The sequence below is a fragment of the Staurois parvus genome, unplaced genomic scaffold (genome assembly GCF_062004578.1).
Source record: "Staurois parvus isolate SC_StPar_1 unplaced genomic scaffold, SC_StPar_1.0 ptg000578l, whole genome shotgun sequence".
NCBI lineage: Eukaryota > Metazoa > Chordata > Amphibia > Anura > Ranidae > Staurois > Staurois parvus.
The window spans coordinates 7,095,915-7,123,802 of NW_028318374.1; the positions used below are offsets into that span (position 1 = coordinate 7,095,915).

General features: G+C 43.7%; 1 protein-coding gene across 1 annotated transcript in view; it reads left to right on the plus strand.

The window, feature by feature from the left end:
• Window positions 1-27,888, plus strand: part of GIPC2 (GIPC PDZ domain containing family member 2) — a 153,159-nt gene that overhangs the window by 28,139 nt on the left and 97,132 nt on the right. Inside the window, exon 2 of the mRNA XM_089692204.1 lies at window positions 26,463-26,648. Within this exon, the coding sequence (XP_089548330.1) occupies window positions 26,463-26,648 (186 nt within the window). The remainder of the gene's footprint in view (window positions 1-26,462; window positions 26,649-27,888) is intronic.

Consider the following 27,888-nt stretch of genomic DNA (forward strand, 5'->3'; position numbering starts at 1 on the left):
ACCCCTCTCCTCTTCCCTTTTTCCTGTCCTCTCCTCTTCCTCTTTCCTTTCTCTTTTCCTCTTCCTTTCCCTTCTCTCCCCTTCCACTTTTCTCTTTCTATTTATTCTTCTCCTCTCCTCTTCTCCCCTCTCCCCTTTTTCCTCTCATCTTCCCTTTTTCCTCTCCTCTCTTCTCCTTTTCCCTTTTTCCTCTCCTCTTCCTTTTTCCCCTCCTCTTCCCTTTTTCTTCTCCTTTCCTCTTCCCTTTTTCCTCTCCTCTTCCCTTTTTCCTCTCTCCTTCCCTTTTTCCTCTCCTCTCCTCTCCTCTTCCCCTTTTCCTCTCCTCTTCCCCTTTTCCTCTCCTCTTCCCTTTTTCCTGTCCTCTCTTCTCTTTTTCTTCTCCTCTTCCCTTTTTCCTGTCCTCTCCTCTTCCCCTTTTCCTCTCCTCTTCCCTTTTTCCTCTCCTCTTCCCTTTTTCCTGTCCTCTCCTCTTCTCTTTTTCTTCTCCTCTTCACTTTTTCCTGTCCTCTCCTTTTCCCCTTTTTCTCTCCTCTTCCCCTTTTCCTCTCCTCACCTCTCCTCTTCCCTATTTCTTCTCCTCTCTTCACTTTCTCCTCTCTTCTTCACTTGCATAGGCAGCTCATTGGAACGAATGATGTAGGTTCACAGCAATAGATTCCAAATGCAAATACCACACTTAGAATCAACTCCAGACCTTTTACCTGCTTAAGTGATGAAGGAATAACAAAGGAATAGCCCACAACTGGCCATGAACCAGCTTTTGATTCAATTATTCAATTACTTTTGGTCCCTTGAAAAAGAGGGGATGGCTACTTTGTAATTCCTAAACCCTTCCTCCAATTTGGATGTACATACCCTCAAATTAAACCTGAGAGTGTGCACTTTCAGCCCATATCCATTATATAACTAGAGCCTGAATATGTTTTGGTAAATACCTGAAAAAAACTAAATTTGTGCCTGTGTCCAAATTTATATGGATTTAACTGTATCAGCAAAAGGAACAGTGTCCCAAGGGCCGGTAAAAAGACAACCAAAGGGCCACATATGGCCTGTGGGCTGCAGTTTGGAGACCACTGCATTATAATGTTTAGCCACACTTTAGCCCATTTTTATTAATGTTGAAGAGTCAATCTGCTCATGAAATTTTAGCTCATGGCAGAATCCGTAGAGTTATGGAGTATGTCAAGGGAAAACCTTTTTTTTTTTTATGCAGTAATAAGATGATAGAATCCTGCCAGGTTTTTATTGCTGTTTGTATCCTCACTGGGGAGATTCACCCTCTATATTTGTCCTGGTTACCATTGTCACCGAGACAGAATGTCAGAGGAAATCTAAATTTTAGCACTGTCATGCAAGCAAGAGGTGGGGCGAAATCTTTCAATAGAGAAAAATGTTCTGGTGATAACTGTCTAAGATGAGAATAAAATTAATTTTGGGGAAAATTCCTCTCTCTTCCTTCTTCTCTAATTTCCAAAAAAAAAAAAGGGAAGTCCGCACAGTAGGCCACCGAGAGCAAAATGAACCCAATATGAGTTTTAATGCTTTCCTACTATATGAAAAACTAAAGAAAATAGTTTTGGCTACACATTTAAAAATTGACCTGGAGTCAATAGTGCAGTCAATCTCAAGTACGGTCCTGTGGAACCCCTAGGGTTCCTCTACCGCAGTGGTGTCCAAACTGTGGCCCGAGGGCCAGATGCGGCCCTTTCCTAGCCTTTATCTGGCCTTGGGGCACTATTCCTCCCAATGATATGAGGCACTATTCCCCTCACTGACACCAACAATGGGGCACTATTTCCTTAACTGATACAAGTGATGGAGTACCATACCTCCCACTGATATCAACGATGGGGTACTATACCTTCCGCTGATACCAATAATAGAGAACTACTCCTTTGACTACTGACCACCAACCCTGAGGCATTGTTTATTCTCACTGGGTCTAGGACATTTTCTATCCCCACTGGCCACAATCCGGCCCCTCTAAAGTCTAAAGAACAGTAAACCGGCCCTTTGTTTGAAAAGTTTGAAGACCCCTGCTCTAGCTGTTTCTTGGGGCTCCTTGAGCGATAGCAGATTTGCCTGATGGTGCCTGCATAGTTCTAAGGCCAATGCTACTTTGCAAAGCCAACAGCATGAACCAATTATCTTTTTAGCTGTCTGCAAGGATTGCATTCCATCTATTGACCACCAACGTAGGAGGCAATGTTGCCATTGACCTCTTACGGATAGGTTTTAATAAGGGTTCCCTGAGTCCTGAAAATTATCTTAAAGTGTTACTAAATCCCAGACCCTGCATTCACTATATCTGGTCTCCCAGGACCCTGCATTCACTATATCTGGTCTCCCCGGACCCTGCATTCACTATATCTGGTCTCCCAGGACCCTGCATTCTCTATATCTGGTCTCCCACAGTACACACTACATGGAAATGCAATTATTTTAATAATATAAACTGCCAAATACCTTTTCTCATCAGCAGTTAGAGCAGTCTTGTGACTTCTATCAGTGTCCAGCAGAGCACTGATTAATGCTTGTAGGAGGAGTTTGCATTCTCCCCTAATTGTACTATGAGGCTGCAGGACCCCTGACCCTCTTTCTGAACAGTGCTGATTGGCCCTGTGCTGATCCCATGCACTTGCCCCCAAGGCTCTGTTCTATCAGCAGATGGATTGGGGACAGTCTTTTTATACAATACGGAGGATTAATCCTCTAGGTTCCACAGTGAGTATAACAAGCATGCTTTACTGCATATACAGACTGATTTTGCTGTTGTGGGTTTAGTAACACTTTAAGGGTTCACCTGGTGTAAAAAGGTTGATAAAGGCTACAATGGTGGTACTAAAGGCAAAATCAAAAACGACATACACGATGCAGTCTTTCACTGGCATTAACAAGGCAGTTTTTGTTTTTTCTGAGAGTATTGTTTTTGTGTTTTTGCCACTGCTTTTGTGGCAGTATAGTTCCGAGTAGGGATGGTCGGCAAGTATGAGTACAGATACTTTCGGTCAAGTACTCGCCGATACCGAGTGGGAATTGCGGAAATACAAAATGTATGGATGCTAATTTCACAGCAAAGAATAGCATGCAATTTGAACAGGAATGCAATTCCTGTCCAAATCACATGCAATTTCCCGACCACTCCTGTGTGAACCCAGGCTTGTCAACTGACTGCCAGACCTTGGTGTCAGTCCATTTTCACACAGCTTCTGTATCAACAGGAGAAGCCAAGAAACTAAAGCTATAAAATTATATTGCCCTCATCCAAGAAACATTTAACCAACTCTGCTATGCAGGCATGTTAACCCCTTGGCGCCGGCGCCTCCCAGCCCTTTAAGGGTTTCAGAAGCCGGGAGGCGGGGTTTAGGGTCATGTGACCGCCGTGACACGCCGTCATGGCGGTCACATGATTGGGAAAGGTCCCAATCAAAAGCGGAGATCGGGACCTTTCCGTGAGTATCGGACATGTGTGCTGGGAGCGCTCTCATCACATATGTTTTTTTTAATAGAACGCAAATGTGCAGCCGCTCGGCGTCTAGGCCCAGACACCAGGAGGCCGCACATTTGCGTTCGGTAGGCGTGAAGAGGTTAAAGTAGAACTGAAGCCAAAACCTTTTTTTATCTTGGATGGAGTAACGAAGGGTTATAACCCCCATCAGGATTTTTGGCCATCTATGTCCCATTGGGGAGATTTCCCCTTCACTTTCTGTCCCATAGCCAAAACAGGAAGTGAGAAGATATCCTTCCAAAGTAAGGTAGTCACTGGAATTAGTGTCCCCACTGGAAGATTTCCCCTTTATTCCTGTTGGGGTGACCACTCAAAATTTGGAATTTTCTTCCACTTTCGGTGATAACAGTAAACAGGACAAATAGAGAGGGTGGCTCTCCCTAACAAGGACACACAGCAATAAAAACCTGACGGGGGTTCTAATCCTTTTACACTCTATCCTAAAAAATTTTTTTGTCGTTATTAGTTATACTTTAAAGCGTATCTATAGTCAAAATTAAGATCAATATTAATTTTCACGTATTTCAATTATTTCTAGCCTGTTCCTATTAATCTGATTGATATTGATGTTTGTATACTTTGTGGAGATCCCCACACATTTACTTGGTTAAGTTTTGTGACACGTAGTCACTATGCCCTGTAAGTAGGCACTGCTGTGTCACACATTTCACAGAGCCTGCCTTCTGAGCAACACAGGAGCTGAGAGGAAGAGTTTCAGAAGGCAGTACAGGACTTACAGTTTGCCGGCAGCAAGGTACCATGGGATATGTAGTCCTTAGAAATGGAGAAGCTTCAAAGCTCATGTATACAGCCATACAAAATTATGGCAAATAGTATGCAGGAAATTACTGCCATAAGTTGGCCACAAGATTCTATGAAAAAAGTGCTTTGTACGCATGTAACATTTGAGTAACACATGTGTACAGTGTTCCAGCATACATGTCCCGGTTGCTAGGTGGTTTCTCAATCTAGGCACCAAACATCCTTCTGTTGTTAGGATACAGCCATCTTCTCAAGGAAACTGCCTGGCGTTCTTCTGATGATAGGTGGCTCTCTTAAAGCGGAACTAGACCCATCGATTTAACGGGTTCAAAAAACACTTACATTCCTAGCATGCCCGGATTGCTAACTGTCATATTTGCTTGTGCAGTCAGCCAAACTTTCAAACTGTCAAATGGCTGGTGTCATAACTGACCACATGCACAATGACAGTTGCAGATCAAACAAAGGATAAGATGGCAGCTTCCTTGGATGAAAAGAATAGGAGGGTTTAGTTCCACTTTAAAGCACACCTAACCCCACCTCCCCTCCTGCTGTGGCTAATCCTACAAAAGCTTTGAAGGAGGGATAAAGTAAATGTGGTAATTTCTCATGGCTCTAAGTTCTTTCTAAAGACGACCATAGACAGAGCAATTTTCTTTCCTGCAACCATTGATTTCCGTATCAACACAGTCAGTGTTGATGGGGGAATTCCTCCCATGGAGCCATTGTGTTCTCCCTGCATGGAGAACACAGTGATTACTGCTCGCGACTATAATAGCTGCTAGCAATAATCACATGTCAAACCCAACAGGATGGTTGCACCCAAGTTGATTGATCGATCAACTTTGGTAAATTCAGTATGCGCATGCTTGGGTTGAAATTCAAGCCGGTTCTTTCTGAAATGTCTGAGGTGTAAAATCCAACAGGCTGGTTGTACCCAAGTTGATTGATCCACAATCAGTGTTGATGGGGGAATTCCTCCCGTGTAACCATTGTGTTCTCCCTGCATGGAGAACACAGTGATTGCTGCTAGCGACTATAATAGTTGCTAGCAATAATCACATGTAAAACCCAACAGGTTGGTTGTACCCAAGTTGATCGATCAACAGTCAGTGTTGATGGGGGAATACCTTGCGCGGAGCCATTGTGTTTTACCTGCGCGGAGAACACAGTGATTACTGCTAGCGACTATAATAGCTGCTAGCAATAATCACATGTAAAACCCAACAGGCTGGTTGTACCCAAGTTGATTGATCGATCAACTTGGGTAAATTCAGCATGCCCATACATGGGTTGAATTTCAAGACGGTTCCTTCTGAAATGGCCGAGTTGTAAAATCCAACAGGCTGGTTGTACCCAAGTTGATTGATCAGCAGTCAGTGTTGATGGGGAAATTCCTCCCGCGGAGCCATTGTGTTCTCCCTGCATGGAGAACACAGTGATTACTGCTAGCGACTATAATAGCTGTTAGCAATAATCACATGTAAAACCCAACAGGCTGGTTGTACCCAAGCTGATCGATCAACAATCAGTGTTGAAGGGGGAATCCCTTCCGCTGAGCCATTGTGTTCTCCCTGCATGGAGAATACAGTGATTACTGCTAGTGACTATAATAGCTGCTAGCAATAATCACATGTAAAACCCAACAGGCTGGTTGCACCCAAGTTGATCGATTGATCAACTTGTGTAAATTCAGCATGCCCATACTTGGGTTGAATTTCAAGACAGTTCCTTCTGAAATGGCCGAGGTGTAAAATCCAACAGGCTGGTTGTACCCAAGTTGATCGATCAATCAACTTGGGTACATTCAGCTTGCCCATACATGGTTCGAATTTTGGCCAGTCCCTTCTGAACCGGCTGAGATTCAAATTGTCTATAACCAGCTTAACCCTAGTTATGATATGTGACCAGTTCCCCCTCCCCTCCTGCTGTGGCAGATCTGACAACAACTTTGAAAGAGACGGCTAATTCATAGCTGCAGCTTGTCTCGGCTCAACAAGCACTGGCAAGAAGAATGCAGGGGGAGGGAGGACATGTCAGGCTCTGCATTCCTCTTCCTGTTGCTTGTCTCAGGATGGTGTTCAGTGCCAAAACAAGTTGCAAATATAAATCAACTGTCTCCTTCAAAGTTGTTGTCAGATCTGCCACAGCAGGAAGGGAGGGGATGAGGTCAGACACAGTATCTCATAACTAGAGTTAGAAAGAACTTAGGACCATGAGACAGATCACAGTACTTTATCCCATAGGGGGCAGAACTGTAAAACAAAAAAATATGATAGATTTTCTATAACTTAATATTGACAGCTTCACTGAAAAACATATGCATTAAGTTCTGGAACTTTTTAACACTTTTGCTGTCCCCCATCTCACTTTTCACTGAAGGGGTTGGCTGACTCGTCAGATATCCTAGCATACTAGCTTCAAAAGAAGCATGGCTGCCTGCCACAGCAGCTTAGCGGGAGGCGGTGAAGAGGTAATCGCAAATGTTCTTCTTTGTTTTCTGACAATGCAGTCCATTCCACAGATCCTTATTTCAGATTTAGAAGCTGCACCTGTCTGAGTGCTGTGACTCAGAGTTTTTGTTCAGTGTTCAGTGATAAGATTTACTTTGCATAGATCACCATGGAGGCTGAAGACAATTCATCTACAAAGCAATTCACATAGGAACTAAGACAAAGAGCAATGGGCGAAAAGCTGCGTTATTAAATCTAATTGGTTGCTATAGAAAACTTTACATCTTCTGTGCATACTGCCTTATTAAAGTGAACTGAACTCAAAAGGTGAGGATTTGTTATGTCGTAGGGAACATCTAGAGATGGCAATTGTGCCTACGCAGTATCCAGAGAAATCAACTTTTTTTTTCTTTTTTGTCCTGCAGTTGGGCCAGTTGTGACCTTTTTTACACTTTGTTTTTTTTTTATATCTTTGTACTTATAAAACGTACAATAAACAGAATTTAAAAAAAATGCAGTGCACTTCTTTGTATGTGAGTGTGCCTAGGAACCCCTGAACCTGTACCCTCATTGCTTTATATCTGAAATGTGAAATCTAAGGCAATGCTGCCTCTGACTGCATGTCTCAGTAAATTTAAAGTGAGAAACAATATAGGAAAGAAAGACTTTATATACAGGATAAAGCAAGTGACAGATCACCTGGCACTCTGCTTGAGTGCTTCCATCCCTGCTTCCTTGCACAGGGCCAAGGTATTATAGCTGGGCATTGCACTCAAGGACTAGACGACACTAGCTTAGGTGCAACTGGAACTGTTTATTGAACAGAAATACAGAAATAGGGGCAGTCCCCACATGAACAATAATAACAAATATTACACATTGGGATAAACATCCCACACTGATTAAGTAATGGGGTCAAGTTGACACAAGACTAATCCCCATCATGTTGGAGCCTCCAGGAGAACTAGCCAACAGGCAGAAACAATAGGTGATTAAATTACCTCAATTAACAATGGGACAAAGACACAATGGCAACACATCACACCTCAATAAACAGATTACAGCCAGAGACTTCAGCATCGGGTTGTTTTGATCTTATTATATTAACATCTGCTCTGAGTCTCTGAGTCTAGGAGGGGGGTTGAAGTAGTCAACGCTAGTTTGGGAACAGAGACCCCAAATCTGTATCCTGGTCCTCCAGTTCTCAGAGTCTGTGTGTTTTTAGGAGACATGACTTGAACCCGAAGTAAAACTACTCCTAAAGGTCCCCCAGGCACAGACCTCCCAAAGAATGGAGCCCCTTCAAATGCCAGGGCCCATAGTCCGCAGGCATGAGGCTAGCCTGCAGTCTCCTCCAAAAGACCCTGTCCCGCTTGGGTCTGTCACAGAGGAGATCTACATTTTCATATAAAATATTTAAAGGTTTTAATGAAAATCTGAATAACTCAAAAGCAATTAAAGAGATTATAAAGGTTTTTGCTTCTTAAAAAAATAAACATGTTGTACTTACTTGCTCTGTGCAATGGTATTGCATAGAGAGGCCACAAACCTCCTCTTCTGTGGTCCCCCGCCAGTGCTTTTGGCTCCTTCTCTTCAGTGTTTGTCACCATAACAAGCTATGGGGCAGACATGAGGGAGCGCTCCCTTGCCAGTCTGTGTGCATCTATAGTGTCAGGCTCCGCCCAACGGGATCTCTAGTGGTCCACAGCACGGGGTTTCCCAGGACGCGGAGTCTAAGTCCCAGTCTGCCTTTTCACCAGAGCCCCTGATGGTGGGGATGGACTTGGTGCAAGACTGGAACCAGGTCGCGCACCTGGGCACCCCCGGCGGTGGTAGAGGGGTCCCGCTGAGGGTGTGTGCCCGGGATGAGCCTGCTGTGAAGGGGATGACAGGTCCCGATCCGAGCGGGATGGATGGATGACTGCTAGGAGTGAGCGAGGTCAGACTAGCCGGGTCGGTAACAGTGGGGACAGGTGCGGTACCAAGCAGCAGGCAAAGAGTAGTCAGGTCACACGCCGGGTTCAGTAACAGAGGGTCCAAAATAAAAGAAACTACAGGCAGAAGAATGGTCAGGGACGATCCGGGGTCAGAGCAGGAGAGGGTCAGCATAAATCAGAACAGGCAGAGTTTGGCAACAAGGAAACGTACTACAGGAACACGGGAACAGGAACAAGTTCCTTGTGGCAACTTGGAGATGCACAGGGCAGGTTTAAATAGAGCGCCCTGTTCTCCCATTGGTGCGGCCGCGATCGCTAGTGCGCATGCGCGGCCGCATGCCACGATCGCCGAGGACTCTGTGCTCGCCGGCTCGGACGGATCGGCAATCTGCGCATGCGCGCACCGCCGAGCGCCCGGGATCCCTGACATATAGACACACACAATGCAGTCAGGCCCCACTCCCATAGGATTTGATTGACAGGAGAAGGAGCCAATGGCTCCTGCTATTGCCTCTGTCCTGTGAATGCAGGAAGAGAGGACAGATCAGCTACAGAAGGGCACAGCCCTGGATTGAGATTGGGCTCAGGTAAGTATACAGGGGGGGTGAGGGGGTGATACATATACTGGGACATTTTTAATGCAGGGAATGCATGCCTTGGCTTTAGAACCACTCATGTACACAGGAGATCATTTTCACAAAAAGGTATAGGCCCACCTTAGCATATACCTTATACTATAGATATTAAAGTAGAATTCCAGCATTCACCTAACTAGCCTGGAAGTATCTGTAAACCCTCACCTTGTAAAACAACCCATTCAGTTTAAAATAAAGGGCAAAACATTTGTGTATAGATGTAAAAAAAATTATAAATACCTTTTTTCCCTTTTTTTATAAGTGATCACATTCTCTCTGTTCTCAGATGCATAAAGATCTGGGGGAGGAGAAACAGCAGCTTACTAATCTTCCCAGCGATAGGCTGTGCAGAGTGGAGGCGAGTCAGGACAAATCTGATCATTGGAGGAGAACAGGCGGAGTCCCCAGCACAGCTAGAAAACTGACCACGCTGTGGTCTCATGCCTAGTGGGGTCAGTTTTTAATAGGAAAGCAGAGGGACTGGCAGGAGCACCAGGGGTTTCACACAAAGGAAGCAATACAAAGAGAACTGGATACTTTTTCATACAGGTACATGGCACAGCAGGCACATATCAGGAATATGAAATGTTAGATTTGCATATTTTTTAAAAATATCCCCTTTCCCCTACTAACACCTATGCTGACTAACCAATGTATAAGAGGTGTATATACTTACCTATTCTCAGCCCGCTGTAATAAAACATTGCAGCAGTTCCTAATTTTACCTGAATGGCTGAGCTGCAGTTTTTTCGCCCACCTGCTTAGGACTGTACATTGAGGCTAAATGGTTAGCACTTCTGCCTGGTAGTACCAGGGTTGTTGGTTTTCCAGCCATGACCCCTACCTGCCTGGAGTTTGCATGTTCTCCCTGTGCCTGTGTGGGTTTACTCCAGTTTTCTCCCACACTCCAAAGACATGCTGGTAGAGTAATTGGATCCTGTCTAAATTGTCCCTAGTATGTGTATGTATGAATGTGAGTTAGGGACCTTAGATTGTACGCCCCTTGAGGGTTAGGGAGTGATGTGAATGTACAATATATATGTAAAGTGCTGCGTAAATTGATGGCGCTATATAAGTACCTGTAATAATAATACACACGCTGCAGTAAAATTTAAATGGCATGCTGCATTCGGCAAGCTGTCCTGCTTCTGAGTGTAACCCATTCAGGTAAACTAGACCCCGGTTAGCATTTTGAGCCCTAGTTCACACTGCTGCGGCGCGTAATTCGCAGCATTTTCTGTGCGAATTCTGCACCGCATCATAATCGCACCCCATTCGTGCGAACCAATGCGGGCTCGTATGATAAGTTAACAATCCCCGAAAGCGGTCCGCAAAACCCGGTGTGATGTGCAGAATCGGATCGCATAGGTGTGAATACCCATGAGATCCGATTCTAGTGCGGACCAAAAAAGGGTTTTGGCATGGGTGCGGTGCGCTTAGAACCATACAAAATGTATGGCTCCAATCACACCGCACACAAATCCCATGCAGGGGCGGACTGACCATTCAAACACTCGGGCACTGCCCGAGGGCCCAGGGTCAGTAGGGGGCCCCATGAAATGCCCCTGGTACCTTTTTTTTTTATAGGCTTTTTTGGGTGTGCTTTGAGTGTGGGCAAAGACACAGGGGCCCCATGATCCCCTATTGCCCGGGGGCCCCATGAGTTGTCAGTCCGCCCCTGATCCCATGTGATTTGCACAGGAATGCGGTGCGGTCCCGGTGCGAATCACATGCGATATACCGCACCGCACTGATGTGAACCCGGGCTCAAGGTTAAGAGAGAGGAGGTAACCTATCCCTTCCTCACCTCCTGTCAAATGCCTCTGAAAAGCAATCCACAGTGTATTGCTTTTCAGAGGTGCGACAAGGGCTGCCAGATGTATGAGCAAGCCCATAGTTTGGCATTCTACACATTTTTTTTTTTAAAGCTTGAATTATTAGTTGAGTGCCAGTTGGATGTATTTACTCTCTCTCGGGTTTCTGTTGCGTCTGAATGTTTTTCTGGTGAGTGTAGAAGCTGTTCTCTTGGCAGGTCGGATATGAAAATATCTAGCTATGTGGCAATGTGTCTTTAAATAGAGCCGGGAGTCAGAGCGCAGTCATCCTAGCAGTGTGTGAACTGGAAGAACTGGGTCCAGCTCGCTCTTCTCGCTCTCTCTGAATACATAACCTGACAATGACGACTAAGAATACAAACTGGAGGAGCTTTATCCCAGTTTACTGGAAGTTATGTCTTGATTGTCTTAAATAGCCTGCTGTTTCTAAATTCTACCTGTCTGGGCATGGCAGGGCATGTAGTTCCACAAAGGAAATCAGCCGGACACAATGCAAAATGAGGCTAAAGGCCAACTCCACCCAGACCTGGTATTTCAGTTCTGCATGTTTGCTGACTCGGTGGATCCGATGCTGGATTTTTACATGTCTAGAGGACCCAGTGGAGAGATATGCGGGCTAAGATGACCAGACACATGGCAGTATCAGGGCTCCTTAAGGCTAGGTTCACATCTATGCAGGTCGCAGTTGATGCATTTTTCCGGTGCATTTTGCGCTTTTAAACACGCTTTATTGATATGTTTTGCTTTTTTTTGGCTATTAGGAAGGAATGTGAGTTTTGCAACTTTGATGCGACTTTACACTCTCTGGCACATAAAGCAAAGTTCCGCTTTAAGTAGTTGTCCCACGCTCCATGGCACCATTAGGGAGTGGGTACCCGATTTCGAGAATTTGATAGGTATCCTCTCCCACTTCCACTGTGATCACCTAGGCCAGAGGTCTCCAAACTTTCTAAATAAAGGGCCAGCTTACTGTCCTTCAGACTTTAGGGGGGCCGGACTGTAGCCAGTAGGAGGAGCAAGTGTCCTGGTGTCAGTGGAATAAACGACCCACTATTAGTATTGGGGGAGTAAAAGTGGCCCTTCATTGGTGTCAGTTGAAGCAATAGTCCCACATCATTGGTATCAGTAAGAGGAATAGTGCCCCATCATTGGTATCAGTGGGAGGAATGGTGCCCCATCATTGGTGTCAGTGGGAGGAATAGTGCCCCATCATTGGTATCAGTGGGAGGAATAGTGTCCCATCATTGGTGTCAGTGGGAGGAATAGTGTCCCATCATTGGTATCAGTGGGAGGAATAGTGCCCCGTCATTGGTATCAGTGGGAGGAAAAGTGCCCCATCATTGGTATCAGTGGGAGGAATAATGCCCCATCATTGGTATCAGTGGGAGGAATGGTGCCCCATCATTGGTGTCAGTGGAAGGAATAGTGCCCCATCATTGGTATTAGTGGGAGAATGGTGCCCTGTCATTAGTATTGGGGGAGGAATAGTGTCCTATCATTGGTATTGAGGGGAGGAATAGTGTCCTATCATTGGTATCAGTGGGAGGAATAGTGCCCCATCATTGGTATCAGTGGGAGGAATGGTGCCCCATCATTGGTATCAGTGGAAGGAATAGTGCCCCATCATTGGTATTAGTGGGAGAATGGTGCCCTGTCATTAGTATTGGGGGAGGAATAGTGTCCTATCATTGGTATTGAGGGGAGGAATAGTGTCCTATCATTGGTATCAGTGGGAGGAATAGTGCCCCATCATTGGTATCAGTGGGGAGGAATAGTGCCCCATCATTGGTATCAGTGGGAGGAATAGTGCCCCATCATTGGTGTCAGTGGGAGGAATAGTGCCCCATCATTGGTGTCAGTGGGAGGAATAGTGCCCCATCATTGGTATCAGTGGGAGGAATAGTGCCCCATCATTGGTATCAGTGGGGAGGAATAGTGCCCCATCATTGGTATCAGTGGGAGGAATAGTGCCCCATCATTGGTGTCAGAGGGAGGAATAGTGTCCCAATCATTGGTGTCAGTGGAAGGAATATTGCCCCATTGTCAGTGTCAGGAACTACAGTACCCCCCACTGTCAGGAACATAGTACTCCAAGGGCCGGATAAAACCAAGCAAAGGGCCACATTTGGCCCCCGGACCATAGTTTGGAGAGCACTGATCTAGGCGATCGGAAGCATACGTTGTCCTCCCCCCTACCTCCCCATAGTCTTCAGGGACACATGACAGGTCCCAGACAACTATAGGATCATTCAGAAAGCGCAGCGCTACTCGCACATGCGCAGTGGGCACCCGGCAGTGAAGCTACAAGCTGTGACAGCTGGGTGCCCACACTTAGAATGCTGGCATCGGGGAGCAAGGACGGCCAGTGAAACCAGCTGCGGTGAGTACACCACTGAATCATGGGACAGTCAAGTGGCTGTTTTTTAGCAATCAGCAGATACAGCTTTTGTAGCTGTTGACTTTTATTTTTTTATCTTTGACTGGAGCTCCGCTTTAAGTAACATCAACGTCACATCAAAGTAGTGCAGGAACCTTTATATGTCCAAAGTAGCATTTTTTTGGCTAACAGGAAAGTATGAGAGTTCTGTTCATGTAGTGCGACTTTGATGCATCTTTACACTCTCTGGCATTCAAGTAGCATCAAACCCGCGCCAAAGTAGTGCAGGAAACGCTGTGTTCAAAGTTGCATTTTTGTGGCTAATAGGAAAGTATGAGAATTCTGTTCATGTAGTGCAACTTTGATGCAATGTTAATGCGACTTTACACTCTCTGGCACTCAAGTATTGCTTCCAGAGGAGATTAAGGAGGGATACGATCTCCATGTATAATACATAAGGGGGGATATGATCTCCATGTATAATACATAAGGGGGGGATATGATCTCCATGTATAATACATAAGGGGGGGATATGATCACCATGTATAATACATAAGGGGGATATGATCTCCATGTATAATACATAAGGGGGGGGATATGATCTCCATGTATAATACATAAGGGGGGATATGATCAACATGTATAATACATAAGGGGGGGATATGATCTCCATGTATAATACATAAGGGGGGATATGATCACCATGTATAATACATAAGGGGGGATATGATCTCCATGTATAATACATAAGGGGGGATATGATCTCCATGTATAATACATATGGGGGGGATATGATCAACATGTATAATACATAAGGGTGATATGATCTCCTTGTATACTACATAAGGGGGATATGATCTCCATGTATAATACATAAGGGGGGATATGATCACCATGTATAATACATAAGGGGGGATATGATCTCCATGTATAATACATAAGGGGGGGTATGATCTCCATGTATAATACATAAGGGGGATATGATCTCTATGTGTAATACAAAAGGGGGATATGATCTCCATGTATTAAAATAAGGGGGGGATATGATCTCCATGTATAATACATAAGGGGGATATGATCGCCATGTATAATACATAAGGGGGGATATGATCTCCATGTATAAATACATAGGGGGGGATATGATCTCCATGTATAATACATAAGGGGGGATATGATCTCCATGTATAATACATAAGGGGGGATATGATCTCCATGTATTAAAATAAGGGGGGGATATGATCACCATGTATAATACATAAGGAGGGATATGATCTCCATGTATAATACATAAGGGGGATATGATCTCCATGTATAATACATAAGGGGGGATATGATCTCCATGTATAATACATAAGGGGGATATGATCTCCATGTATAATACATAAGGGGGGATATGATCTCCATGTATAATACATAAGGGGGGATATGATCTCCATGTATAATACATAAGGGGGATATGATCACCATGTATAATACATAAGGGGGATATGATCACCATGTATAATACATAAGGGGGGATATGATCTCCATGTATAATACATAAGGGGGATATGATCTCTATGTGTAATACATAAGGGGGGATATGATCTCCATGTATAATACATAAGGGGGATATGATCTCCATGTATAATACATAAGGGGGGATATGATCTCCATGTATAATACATAAGGGGGGATATGATCTCCATGTATAATACATAAGGGGGGATATGATCTCCATGTATAATACATAAGGGGGGATATGATCACCATGTATAATACATAAGGGGGGGATATGATCTCCATGTATAATACATAAGGGGGATATGATCTCTATGTGTAATACATAAGGGGGGATATGATCTCCATGTATTAACATAAGGGGGGGATATGATCACCATGTATAATACATAAGGGGGGATATGATTACCATGTATAATACATAAGGGGGGATATGATCACCATGTATAATACATAAGGGGGGATATGATCTCCATGTATAATACATAAGGGGGGGATATGATCTCCATGTATAATACATAAGGGGGATATGATCTCCATGTATAATACATAAGGGGGGATATGATCACCATGTATAATACATAAGGGGGGATATGATCTCCATGTATAATACATAAGGGGGGGTATGATCTCCATGTATAATACATAAGGGGGATATGATCTCTATGTGTAATACAAAAGGGGGATATGATCTCCATGTATTAAAATAAGGGGGGGATATGATCACCATGTATAATACATAAGGAGGGATATGATCTCCATGTATAATACATAAGGGGGATATGATCGCCATGTATAATACATAAGGGGGGATATGATCTCCATGTATAAATACATAGGGGGGGATATGATCTCCATGTATAATACATAAGGGGGGATATGATCTCCATGTATAATACATAAGGGGGGATATGATCTCCATGTATTAAAATAAGGGGGGATATGATCACCATGTATAATACATAAGGAGGGATATGATCTCCATGTATAATACATAAGGGGAATATGATCTCCATGTATAATACATAAGGGGGGATATGATCTCCATGTATAATACATAAGGGGGATATGATCTCCATGTATAATACATAAGGGGGATATGATCACCATGTATAATACATAAGGGGGATATGATCACCATGTATAATACATACGGGGGGATATGATCTCCATGTATAATACATAAGGGGGATATGATCTCTATGTGTAATACATAAGGGGGGATATGATCTCCATGTATAATACATAAGGGGGATATGATCTCCATGTATAATACATAAGGGGGGATATGATCTCCATGTATAATACATAAGGGGGGATATGATCTCCATGTATAATACATAAGGGGGGATATGATCTCCATGTATAATACATAAGGGGGGATATGATCACCATGTATAATACATAAGGGGGGGATATGATCTCCATGTATAATACATAAGGGGGATATGATCTCTATGTGTAATACATAAGGGGGGATATGATCTCCATGTATTAACATAAGGGGGGGATATGATCACCATGTATAATACATAAGGGGGGATATGATTACCATGTATAATACATAAGGGGGGATATGATCACCATGTATAATACATAAGGGGGGATATGATCTCCATGTATAATACATAAGGGGGGGATATGATCTCCATGTATAATACATAAGGGGGATATGATCTCCATGTATAATACATAAGGGGGATATGATCTCCATGTATAATACATAAGGGGGGATATGATCTCCATGTATAATACATAAGGGGGATATGATCACCATGTATAATACATAAGGGGGATATGATCTCTATGTGTAATACATAAGGGGGATATGATCACCATGTATAATACATAAGGGGGGATATGATCACCATGTATAATACATAAGGGGGGATATGATCTCCATGTATAATACATAAGGAGGGATATGATCTCCATGTATAATACATAAGGGGGGATATGATCTCCATGTATAATACATAAGGGGGATATGATCTCCATGTATAATACATAAGGGGGGGTATGATCACCATGTATAATACATAAGGGGGGGATATGATCTCCATGTATAATACATAAGGGGGGATATGATCAACATGTATAATACATAAGGGTGATATGATCTCCTTGTATACTACATAAGGGGGATATGATCTCCATGTATAATACATAAGGGGGGATATGATCACCATGTATAATACATAAGGGGGATATGATCTCTATGTGTAATACATAAGGGGGGATATGATCTCCATGTATAATACATAAGGGGGATATGATCTCTATGTGTAATACATAAGGGGGGATATGATCTCCATGTATAATACATAAAGAGGGATATGATCACCATGTATAATACATAAGGGGGGGATATGATCTCCATGTATAATACATAAGGGGGATATGATCTCCATGTATAATACATAAGGGGGATATGATCTCCATGTATAATACATAAGGGGGGGATATGATCTCCATGTATAATACATAAGGGGGATATGATCTCCATGTATAATACATAAGGGGGGATATGATCTCCATGTATAATACATAAGGGGGGATATGATCAACATGTATAATACATAAGGGTGATATGATCTCCTTGTATACTACATAAGGGGGATATGATCTCCATGTATAATACATAAGGGGGGATATGATCACCATGTATAATACATAAGGGGGGATATGATCTCCATGTATAATACATAAGGGGGGTATGATCTCCATGTATAATACATAAGGGGGATATGATCTCTATGTGTAATACAAAAGGGGGATATGATCTCCATGTATTAAAATAAGGGGGGGATATGATCACCATGTATAATACATAAGGAGGGATATGATCTCCATGTATAAAACATAAGGGGGATATGATCGCCATGTATAATACATAAGGGGGGATATGATCTCCATGTATAAATACATAGGGGGGGATATGATCTCCATGTATAATACATAAGGGGGGATATGATCTCCATGTATAATACATAAGGGGGGATATGATCTCCATGTATAATACATAAGGGGGGATATGATCTCCATGTATTAAAATAAGGGGGGGATATGATCACCATGTATAATACATAAGGAGGGATATGATCTCCATTTATAATACATAAGGGGGATATGATCTCCATGTATAATACATAAGGGGGGATATGATCTCCATGTATAATACATAAGGGGGATATGATCTCCATGTATAATACATAAGGGGGATATGATCACCATGTATAATACATAAGGGGGATATGATCACCATGTATAATACATAAGGGGGGATATGATCTCCATGTATAATACATAAGGGGGATATGATCTCTATGTGTAATACATAAGGGGGGATATGATCTCCATGTATAATACATAAGGGGGATATGATCTCCATGTATAATACATAAGGGGGGATATGATCTCCATGTATAATACATAAGGGGGATATGATCTCCATGTATAATACATAAGGGGGATATGATCTCCATGTATAATACATAAGGGGGGATATGATCTCCATGTATAATACATAAGGGGGGATATGATCTCCATGTATAATACATAAGGGGGTTTATGATCTCCATGTATAATACATAAGGGGGGATATGATCACCATGTATAATACATAAGGGGGGGTATGATCTCCATGTATAATACATAAGGGGGATATGATCTCTATGTGTAATACATAAGGGGGGATATGATCTCCATGTATTAACATAAGGGGGGGATATGATCACCATGTATAATACATAAGGGGGGATATGATCACCATGTATAATACATAAGGGGGGATATGATCACCATGTATAATACATAAGGGGGGATATGATCTCCATGTATAATACATAAGGGGGGGATATGATCTCCATGTATAATACATAAGGGGGATATGATCTCCATGTATAATACATAAGGGGGATATGATCTCCATGTATAATACATAAGGGGGGATATGATCTCCATGTATAATACATAAGGGGGATATGATCACCATGTATAATACATAAGGGGGATATGATCTCTATGTGTAATACATAAGGGGGATATGATCACCATGTATAATACATAAGGGGGGATATGATCACCATGTATAATACATAAGGGGGGATATGATCTCCATGTATAATACATAAGGAGGGATATGATCTCCATGTATAATACATAAGGGGGGATATGATCTCCATGTATAATACATAAGGGGGATATGATCTCCATGTATAATACATAAGGGGGATATGATCACCATGTATAATACATAAGGGGGGATATGATCACCATGTATAATACATAAGGGGGGGATATGATCTCCATGTATAATACATAAGGGGGATATGATCTCTATGTGTAATACATAAGGGGGGATATGATCTCCATGTATAATACATAAGGGGGGATATGATCTCCATGTATAATACATAAGGGGGGATATGATCTCCATGTATAATACATAAGGGGGGATATGATCACCATGTATAATACATAAGGGGGGGGTATGATCTCCATGTATAATACATAAGGGGGATATGATCTCTATGTGTAATACATAAGGGGGGATATGATCTCCATGTATTAACATAAGGGGGGGATATGATCACCATGTATAATACATAAGGGGGGGTATGATCTCCATGTATAATACATAAGGGGGGATATGATCACCATGTATAATACATAAGGGGGGATATGATCACCATGTATAATACATAAGGGGGGATATGATCTCCATGTATAATACATAAGGGGGGGATATGATCTCCATGTATAATACATAAGGGGGGGATATGATCTCCATGTATAATACATAAGGGGGATATGATCTCCATGTATAATACATAATGGGGATATGATCTCCATGTATAATACATAAGGGGGGGATATGATCTCCATGTATAATACATAAGGGGGGATATGATCTCCATGTATAATACATAAGGGGGGGGGGATATGATCTCCATGTATAATACATAAGGGGGGGGATATGATCTCCATGTATAATACATAAGGGGGGGATATGATCTCCATGTATAATACATAAGGGGGGATATGATCTCCATGTATAATACATAAGGGGGGATATGATCTCCATGTATAATATATAAGGGGGGATATGATCTCCATGTATAATACATAAGGGGGGGATATGATCTCCATGTATAATACATAAGGGGGGATATGATCTCCATGTATAATACATAAGGGGGGATATGATCTCCATGTATAATACATAAGGGGGATATGATCTCCATGTATAATACATAAGGGGGATATGATCTCCATGTATAATACATAAGGGGGGATATGATCTCCATGTATAAATACATCAGTGGTTCATACAGTGAACTCGGTGTAGAGCTATTCACCCTGAGGTCATCACAGAGGACAAGGGGGCACTCTTTACGTCTGGAGGAAAAGAAATTTAATCTCCAAACACGGAAAGGTTTCTTCACAGTGAGAGCTGTGAAAATGTGGAATAGACTCCCTCAAGAGTTGGTTCTGGCCAGCTCAGTGGATTGCTTTAAAAAAGTCCTGGATTCTTTCTTGGATACACAGAATATAACTGGATACTAACATTTATAGGTAAAGTTGATCCAGGGAATATCCGATTGCCTCCCGGGGGATCAGGAAGGAATTTTTCCCTGCAGGAGCAAATTGGATCATGCTTTGCTGGTTTTTTTTGCTCTCCTCTGGATCAACTGTGGGTGTAGGATTATAACTTTTTTTTTTATTTTTTATTAATGAACTGGATGGACTTTTGTCTTTTTTCAGCCAGACTAACTATGAAAGAAGTGACGTTCTCTGCAGCAGGCTGTGAGGGGACTGGCTTCTCTGCTCAGCTTGTGGCTGCTTTGTAAAGAAAACAAATTGTCAACTTAGCTTATCTGTTAGGCCCTTTCACACGGGTGTTCCGTATGTCCGGTTTTCATCTGTCCCTTTACGGATGAAAAACGGACCCCCATGTATTTCTATGGACTTGTGGATGTAAACGGATGATTATCTGTTTGCATCCATTAATGCCCACATCCGTTTTTTTGAATGGAAGAAAACCCTATTTTTCTTCCGTTAACCACTTACCATCCACCCTAAAACAGAAGTACTGCTACAGGGTGGCACAGATGGCACGGGTGTGCAAAATCACTCATATATATATACGTGATTTTGCATTTCCGGCCACAGCTGTTAATCACCGGGTCCCAGACGGTGATTACTCACTGGCGCCTGGTGATTGCCGAGCATCTCCCGACTGCTAGCTCCTGCACACAGCCATGCAAAGCAGTGTGATTACAGTAACACAGCACACTTAGTAAAACGACACACACCACACAGTTAACCCTCTGATCGCCCCACATGTTAACCCCTTCCTGCCCAGTGCCATTAGTATAGTGTCAGTGCTTTTTATTAGCACTGATCACTATATTGGTGTCACTGGGGATGTCAGTAACACCAAGTCAGTTCCCCCTCAGTGTCAAAATGCCCTCTGCAGTCCCGCAGTCCCATTTTAAGTCGCTGATCACCACCATTACTAGTAAAAATAATAATAAAAAATAAGAATCGCAGTATATATACCGCCATTTGTAAACGCTATAACTTTCACGTAAACCAATTCATTTACACGTATTTGGATTTTTTTTTAGCAAAGACATGTAGCAGAATACATTTTGGCCTAAATTTTTGATGAAATTTGATTTTTTACATTTTTTTTTACTGGACATGTTTAATAGCAAGAAGTAAAAAATATTGTTTTTTTCTCAAAATAGTTTTTTTTTTATAGCGCAAAAAATAAAAAACGCATAGGCGATCAAATACCACTGAAAGAAAGCTCAATTCGTGGGAAAAAAGTACATACATTTCATTTGGGTGCAGCGTTGCATGACCGTGCAATTGTCAGTTAACTAATACAGCGCCGTAACACAAAAATGGCCTGGTCTGGAAGGGGGGTAAATCCTCTGGAGGGCAAGTGGTTAAAAGGTCATTTGGTGTAATTTTGGCATAAGGCGTACCTGTAATTTTTAGACTCACTGGCTGTTTAATATCTACCATACAGTGTACCTGGGCCTTGCAAGGGATAGGTTCATGATGGCCATATCAGTCGGCTTCTCTTCGCTCCCCTAGTGGTTTGCTTGGTTAGCCGGAAGGAAGAAATATATCTGGTAAATGTGCTTCGCTCCGCTTGCGACTGACCTGGTGTTTGGCAGTTGGCTGACCATGACCCTTGGGATTTTGCATAGAGATGGGGGAACCTTCATTGGAGGAGAGCAGGCTGAGTTCCCAGCACAGACAGAGAACTGACCACGCTGTGCTCTCATGCCTAGTGTGGTGAGTTTTTAATAGAAAAGCAGAAAGACTGGAAGGGACACCACGGACTTCATGCAAAGAAAGCAATACAAAGAGAACAGGAGACTTTTTCATACAAGTTCATGGTACAGCAGGCACATATCAGGAACAGGAAATGTTGGGTGTACAAATTCTTTAAAGTAATTGTAATTCCAATCTCTAACATCTCACATAATGGTTAACATATACATTCAGGAGGCATTTTCTTTTTTCAAATCTACAGCTTTCATGAAATAAACCTTTCCTGAAGATCCTTCCTGTGAGGGGGGACAACGCTCCATCCCTGTCTCCCAATAGTGCTCCTGTGTTGGAAATGGGAAATTAAATGAGGGCGAGTGGATGCAAAATACATGCAGTGGGCCCACACTAAGCCGACCTTGCCTGAAATGCAAGGTCCTCTTTAACCCCTTGGCTCCTTAAGGGTTCTAAAAAACTGGGAGGCGGACCTTCGGATCATGTGACCATTGTGATTGGCTGCCACAATGGTCACATGACCCGAAGGGCCATCTTCCGGCTTTTAGAACCCTTAAGGAGCCAAGAGGTTAAAGAGGACCTTGCATTCCAGGCAAGGTCGGCTTAGTGTGGGCCCACTGCATGTATTTTGCATCCACTCGCCCTAATCATTTAATTTCCCATTTCCAATGCAGGCCCACACATTCCCATTGGGCCCACACTAAGCCGACCTTGCCTGGAATGCAAGGTCCTCTTTAACCCCTTGGCTCCTTAAGGGTTCTAAAAACGTGGAGGCGGACCTTCGGATCATGTGACCATTGTGATTGGCTGGCACAATGGTCACATGACCCAAAGGGCCATCTTCCGGCTTTTAGAACCCTTAACAGGCCGGGAGGCAGCTGGCGCCAAGGGGTTAAAGAGGACTTTGTATTCCAGGCAAGGTCGGCTTAGTGTGGGCCCACTGCATGTATTTTGCATCCACTCGCCCTCCTCATTTAATTTCCCATTGACTGTACAGACCCAATGGAGATAAACCAGCCCCCCCCCCCCCCCACTATGAAGCCTAGTACCCTGTGGGAAGCACTGCTTGAAGAACAAAAGGTGGGGTTGGCCATGTATTCTATTTCACAAGATGCCGGCTGTAGAGTTTTTTTGTTCACCGATTATGTTGTCCATGCCTAAGTGGTTCAGATTTGGCAGCAGATTCTGTAAACATTGGTAAAAGAAAAGCTTCTTTGATTTCCTTGAATTGAGTAGACGTTGAAGCCACATGTACAGCCTGGGCCCTTGGATGCAAGAGGGCTCCAAAGAAATGACGGGCTCAGATTAGCACAGGTACATGTAGCCATCAGTCCAGCTTTAAGTTGCTAAAATAGATCTTGTTACCGTGATTTCATTGTTTTCCTCTAGATGTTCTCAGTTAGTTTTGTGATAATGAATTCCATACAAGGCTTGGCTCTACACTATTTATACAGAGCCCTTTGCCTGGTGTTGACATTGTACGCTAACTAGACACGTCACCAACTGTGTCATTTCACAGATTTATTTCAGTCGCTCCGTGTTAAAAACAGAAACAGTTCCAATCTAAACAAGATGGTATCTTGTAATTTTAACCTCTCAAATATGAATAAGTATGTGCAGCTGGTGAGGTCGGCATTAACCACTTGCCTACCGGGCAATTTTACCCCCTTCCTGCCCAGGCCAGTTTTCAGCTTTCATCGCTGTTGCACTTTGAATGACAATTGCGCGGTCATATGACACTGCAACCATATGAAATTTTTATCATTTTTTCCACACAAATTGAGCTTTCTTTTGGTGGTATATAATCACCTCTGGGTTTTTTATTTTTTGCTCTATAAATGAAAATTGCAAAAAATTGGAAAAAAAATGTTTTTCCTTGTTTCTATTGTATAATTTTGCAAACAGGTAAATTTTCTCCTTCACTGATGTTCACTGATGAGGCTGTACTGATAGGCAGCACTGATGGGCGCTGATAGGCTGCATTGATGAGGCAGCACTGGCGGGAATTGATAAGGAGGCACTGATATGCAGCACTGATGGGCGCTGATAGGCAGCACTGATGGGCGCTGATAGGCAGCACTGATGGGCGCTGATAGGCAGCACTGATGGGCGCAGATAGGCTGCATTGATGAGGCAACACTGGCGGGAATTGATAAGGAGGCACTGATATGCAGCACTGATGGGCACTGATAGGCGGCAATGATGGGCACTGGCTGGCGGCATTGATGGGCACTGCTGGGTGCTACTGATGGGCACTGCTGGGTGGCACTGCTGGGCACTGATGGGTGGCACTGCTGGTGACTGATGGGCGCCACTGCTGGGCACTTTTGGGACTGCACTGATAATCCTACTCACCGGCTTCGGTCGCGCCCTCACACTGATCAGCTTCCTCGTGCTGCCGCTCGGTTCCTCCTCTCCGCCTGTGTGCTTTCCCTGGCTTACAGATCAGGCGGTCAATCACCGTCAGGGGCGGACTGACCATTTGGAAACTCAAGCACTGCCCGAAGGCCCGGGGTCAGTAGGGGACCCCATGAGATGACCCTGGTACCTTTTTCATAGGCTTTTTTGAGTGTGGGCAAGGACACAGGGGCCCCATGATCCCTTATTGCCCAGGGGCCCCATGAGATGTCAGTCCGCCCCTAATCACCGGTGAGGAGGCGGAGCTTGTAGAGGTAGGGAAAGGCTGCCATAGGCCGCCCAGTGATCCAGGGGGTGTGGCCAGATAAGACAGGGGTGGGTTGGCATGTCACTCAGGAAAAGGAAAGTTCCCACCCACATCGCAGCATCTGTGATCAATCATCCACTCGGGAAGTGAGTAGGACACGAGATACCCTCTCTACCCCTCCTCCAGCAGTGCCTTTGTGGATCGGATCGAGGTGGGACACAGGTAAGCTACATAGCAGCCCCTGTCCTAAGTGTCACTCCTGTGGGAAGGGGGGGGGGGGCGACGAGGCACCACACCCCTGAAAAGCGCCGCCCTAGGCAACCTCCTTGTTTGCACCCCTGCCACCTGACACTGCCCCTTCCTCCCAGGCTCTGCGATACTTAAGGGTTGCCTTGGTCACCATGCGCAGCCTCCTGCCAGGGGATTGGCCAAGGTCTCTCAAGTATGCAGAGCCGAGCTTTCTCCTCTCCTCCATCTCTTAGGTTTCTGGAGAGGTGGGAAGGCTCCAGAAGCCCCGACCTTCAGAAGCTCCCTAGTCTGTCCTAGGGTGACCTCTCTACCTAACTCCCAGGCTGACTCATCCCAGGCTGCTACTCAACCTCTGCCTAAAAAATAAAACAAACAACTCTCTCTGGCCAAGCTAGAGGGCGTTACATCATTATGATTTAAAAAGGAGCCAAATAACTATGTGATAATAAATGGCTTCATAGGATCACCATCCTTAAATAAAAGACAGTTTTTTTTGGCATGATCAGTCATATTTTCAATATAAATGCCGAAACTTCATGATTTCTGCCCAGGTATCTAAACTTTTGAGCACAACTACGATGATGTTTTTCCCAGTGAATGTTGGAATCCTTTTGGCCAGCAAAAATGAAACATGCCAATTTTATTACTGAAAAATATATTATATGAGTCCAGAAAAGGAGGCAACCTTTATTTGTATCATAAAAACAAGATATTTTTATGTGTAAAGGTGATCGGAATGGAAGGAGCCTTCCCTGCCATCAGAATACAATGATCAGTGTTGCTGGCTATAGCCAGCGGCACTGATTGATTGGAAAAAAAACCGAAAGGGTGATTGCACAGAAGTCGATCGACAGATTGACTTCTGCACAACCAGGGAGCCCATACATGGATTTAAATTTAGACGGTTCCTGACAAATTCTGATCCATGTATAGCCAGCTTTAGGGTGCTAGGAAGACAGCTTTCTTTATGGACTGATAAGTATTTGTCTTTTATTCCATGAAAACGAGGTGACGTTCCTCCTTTAAGCAATGCAGTATAAAGACGTGATTGTCAGTTGAGGCGATTTCTGATTGGTTGACATGGGTTGCATATAATCTCAGCATTTTGATCATTATTACTGAATAAACCTGTAAGCGTCTTTGTTGTCCATAGCAGCAACCAGATACAATTTGTTTATCACGTTCCACATCCAGATAGATGCCACTATTTTAACCATTGCCCATTTCTTTCCACAGATCCTATTTTGCACCTTGAATACACACAAAATCGACATGGACAAACTCCTAGGAGGTCAGATTGGCCTGGAAGACTTCATCTTCGCTCACGTAAAGGGCTCAAAGAAAGAAGTGAAAATTCTAAAGTCGGATGATGCTTTGGGGCTGACCATCACCGACAATGGAGCTGGCATTGCCTTTATAAAGGTAAATAGGGTATCAAACTCGACCCTTGTATCCAACGTTGCCACCTGGCTAGTATTTTACCAACCTGCCTCATAACACCAGGATTAATCGTCAGTGTTATTATTAGGAGTGTAGCACTACCCCCCTGTGGAGTTGAGATATGTATGGGATGCCCAAGCAACTATGAACATGAAGACATATCTCCTTATCAACTATGTACAAGTCCATTGACAAAGAATCTCTCCTTGACACCAGCTCTACACCAGCTCTACAGCCCTTCTGGTGTACCTCCTCAGACACCAGATGAATCCTCCTCTTCACCCAGCTGCCTAAGGGAATCCCTGGGCAAGGGGACTCAGAAGCTGCCACTTTAGTAAAGCAGTCCCAGATAAGAAGCCATTTGGGTTTCCCACCTGAATGCCCACTCCCCTTATCTGGCCATGGGGGTGTAGGATTACTGACTCAGTCCTCTCTAGTAAGCTGGTGGGTTGGTGGCTTCCTTCAGGCCTTATGCTGGGCTTGCTCCTTTCTTGCTTCCCAGGCTGTTCTCTCTCAGAAGATGGTCGAGGCTTCCCAGTTCTTACCTGCAGGAGGGCCCCTTCCTGGGCCTCCTCCCGGGCTCCACACTCCACACATAATCTTCCACCCGATTTTGACTACTCCTGATCAGCCTCTTCCATACTTAAGGGCTGCCGTGACCCCATGCCAAGTCTCCTGCTTGGGGAGTCCCCTGAGTATGCAGATCAGCCCCTCTTCACCCTCACCCACTGCCTTCTAGAAACTTCTCAAGCTTCTAGATCAGGGAAAGTTATCAGAGAATTGACCTGCAGAGCTCTAGGCCCTCACCTAAAGTTAACTGGCTGGCTCATACCAGGCAGCTATCCAGCTTCTAACTAAAAACCTATCTAGAGCCCCCTAACTAACTAGAGGGGCACTACGGGAAAAACACAATCAAGACTGGAATTTTTTTTCTGAGAAAATGTGGCAACCCTACTTGCATCATGTGTCATTGTGGAGCATTATGTCTTACATAACAGCATTGCTTCAGAGCCAAGTTGTAATGGAAACAGGTTGTAAAAATTTACGGTATCTGCCTTTACTACCAGATAAAATGTATTCTATCACAGGTTCCCCATCTTGTACTCTTTCCTTGGTATGTGGGTAGTGGTGGGTGTGTTAACACACGTGCAGTTTGTGCGTGTGTGGTAAGTCAGTTTTGATTTTCCACATTTCCTCCAGAAATGTGCAGTAGATAAAGACT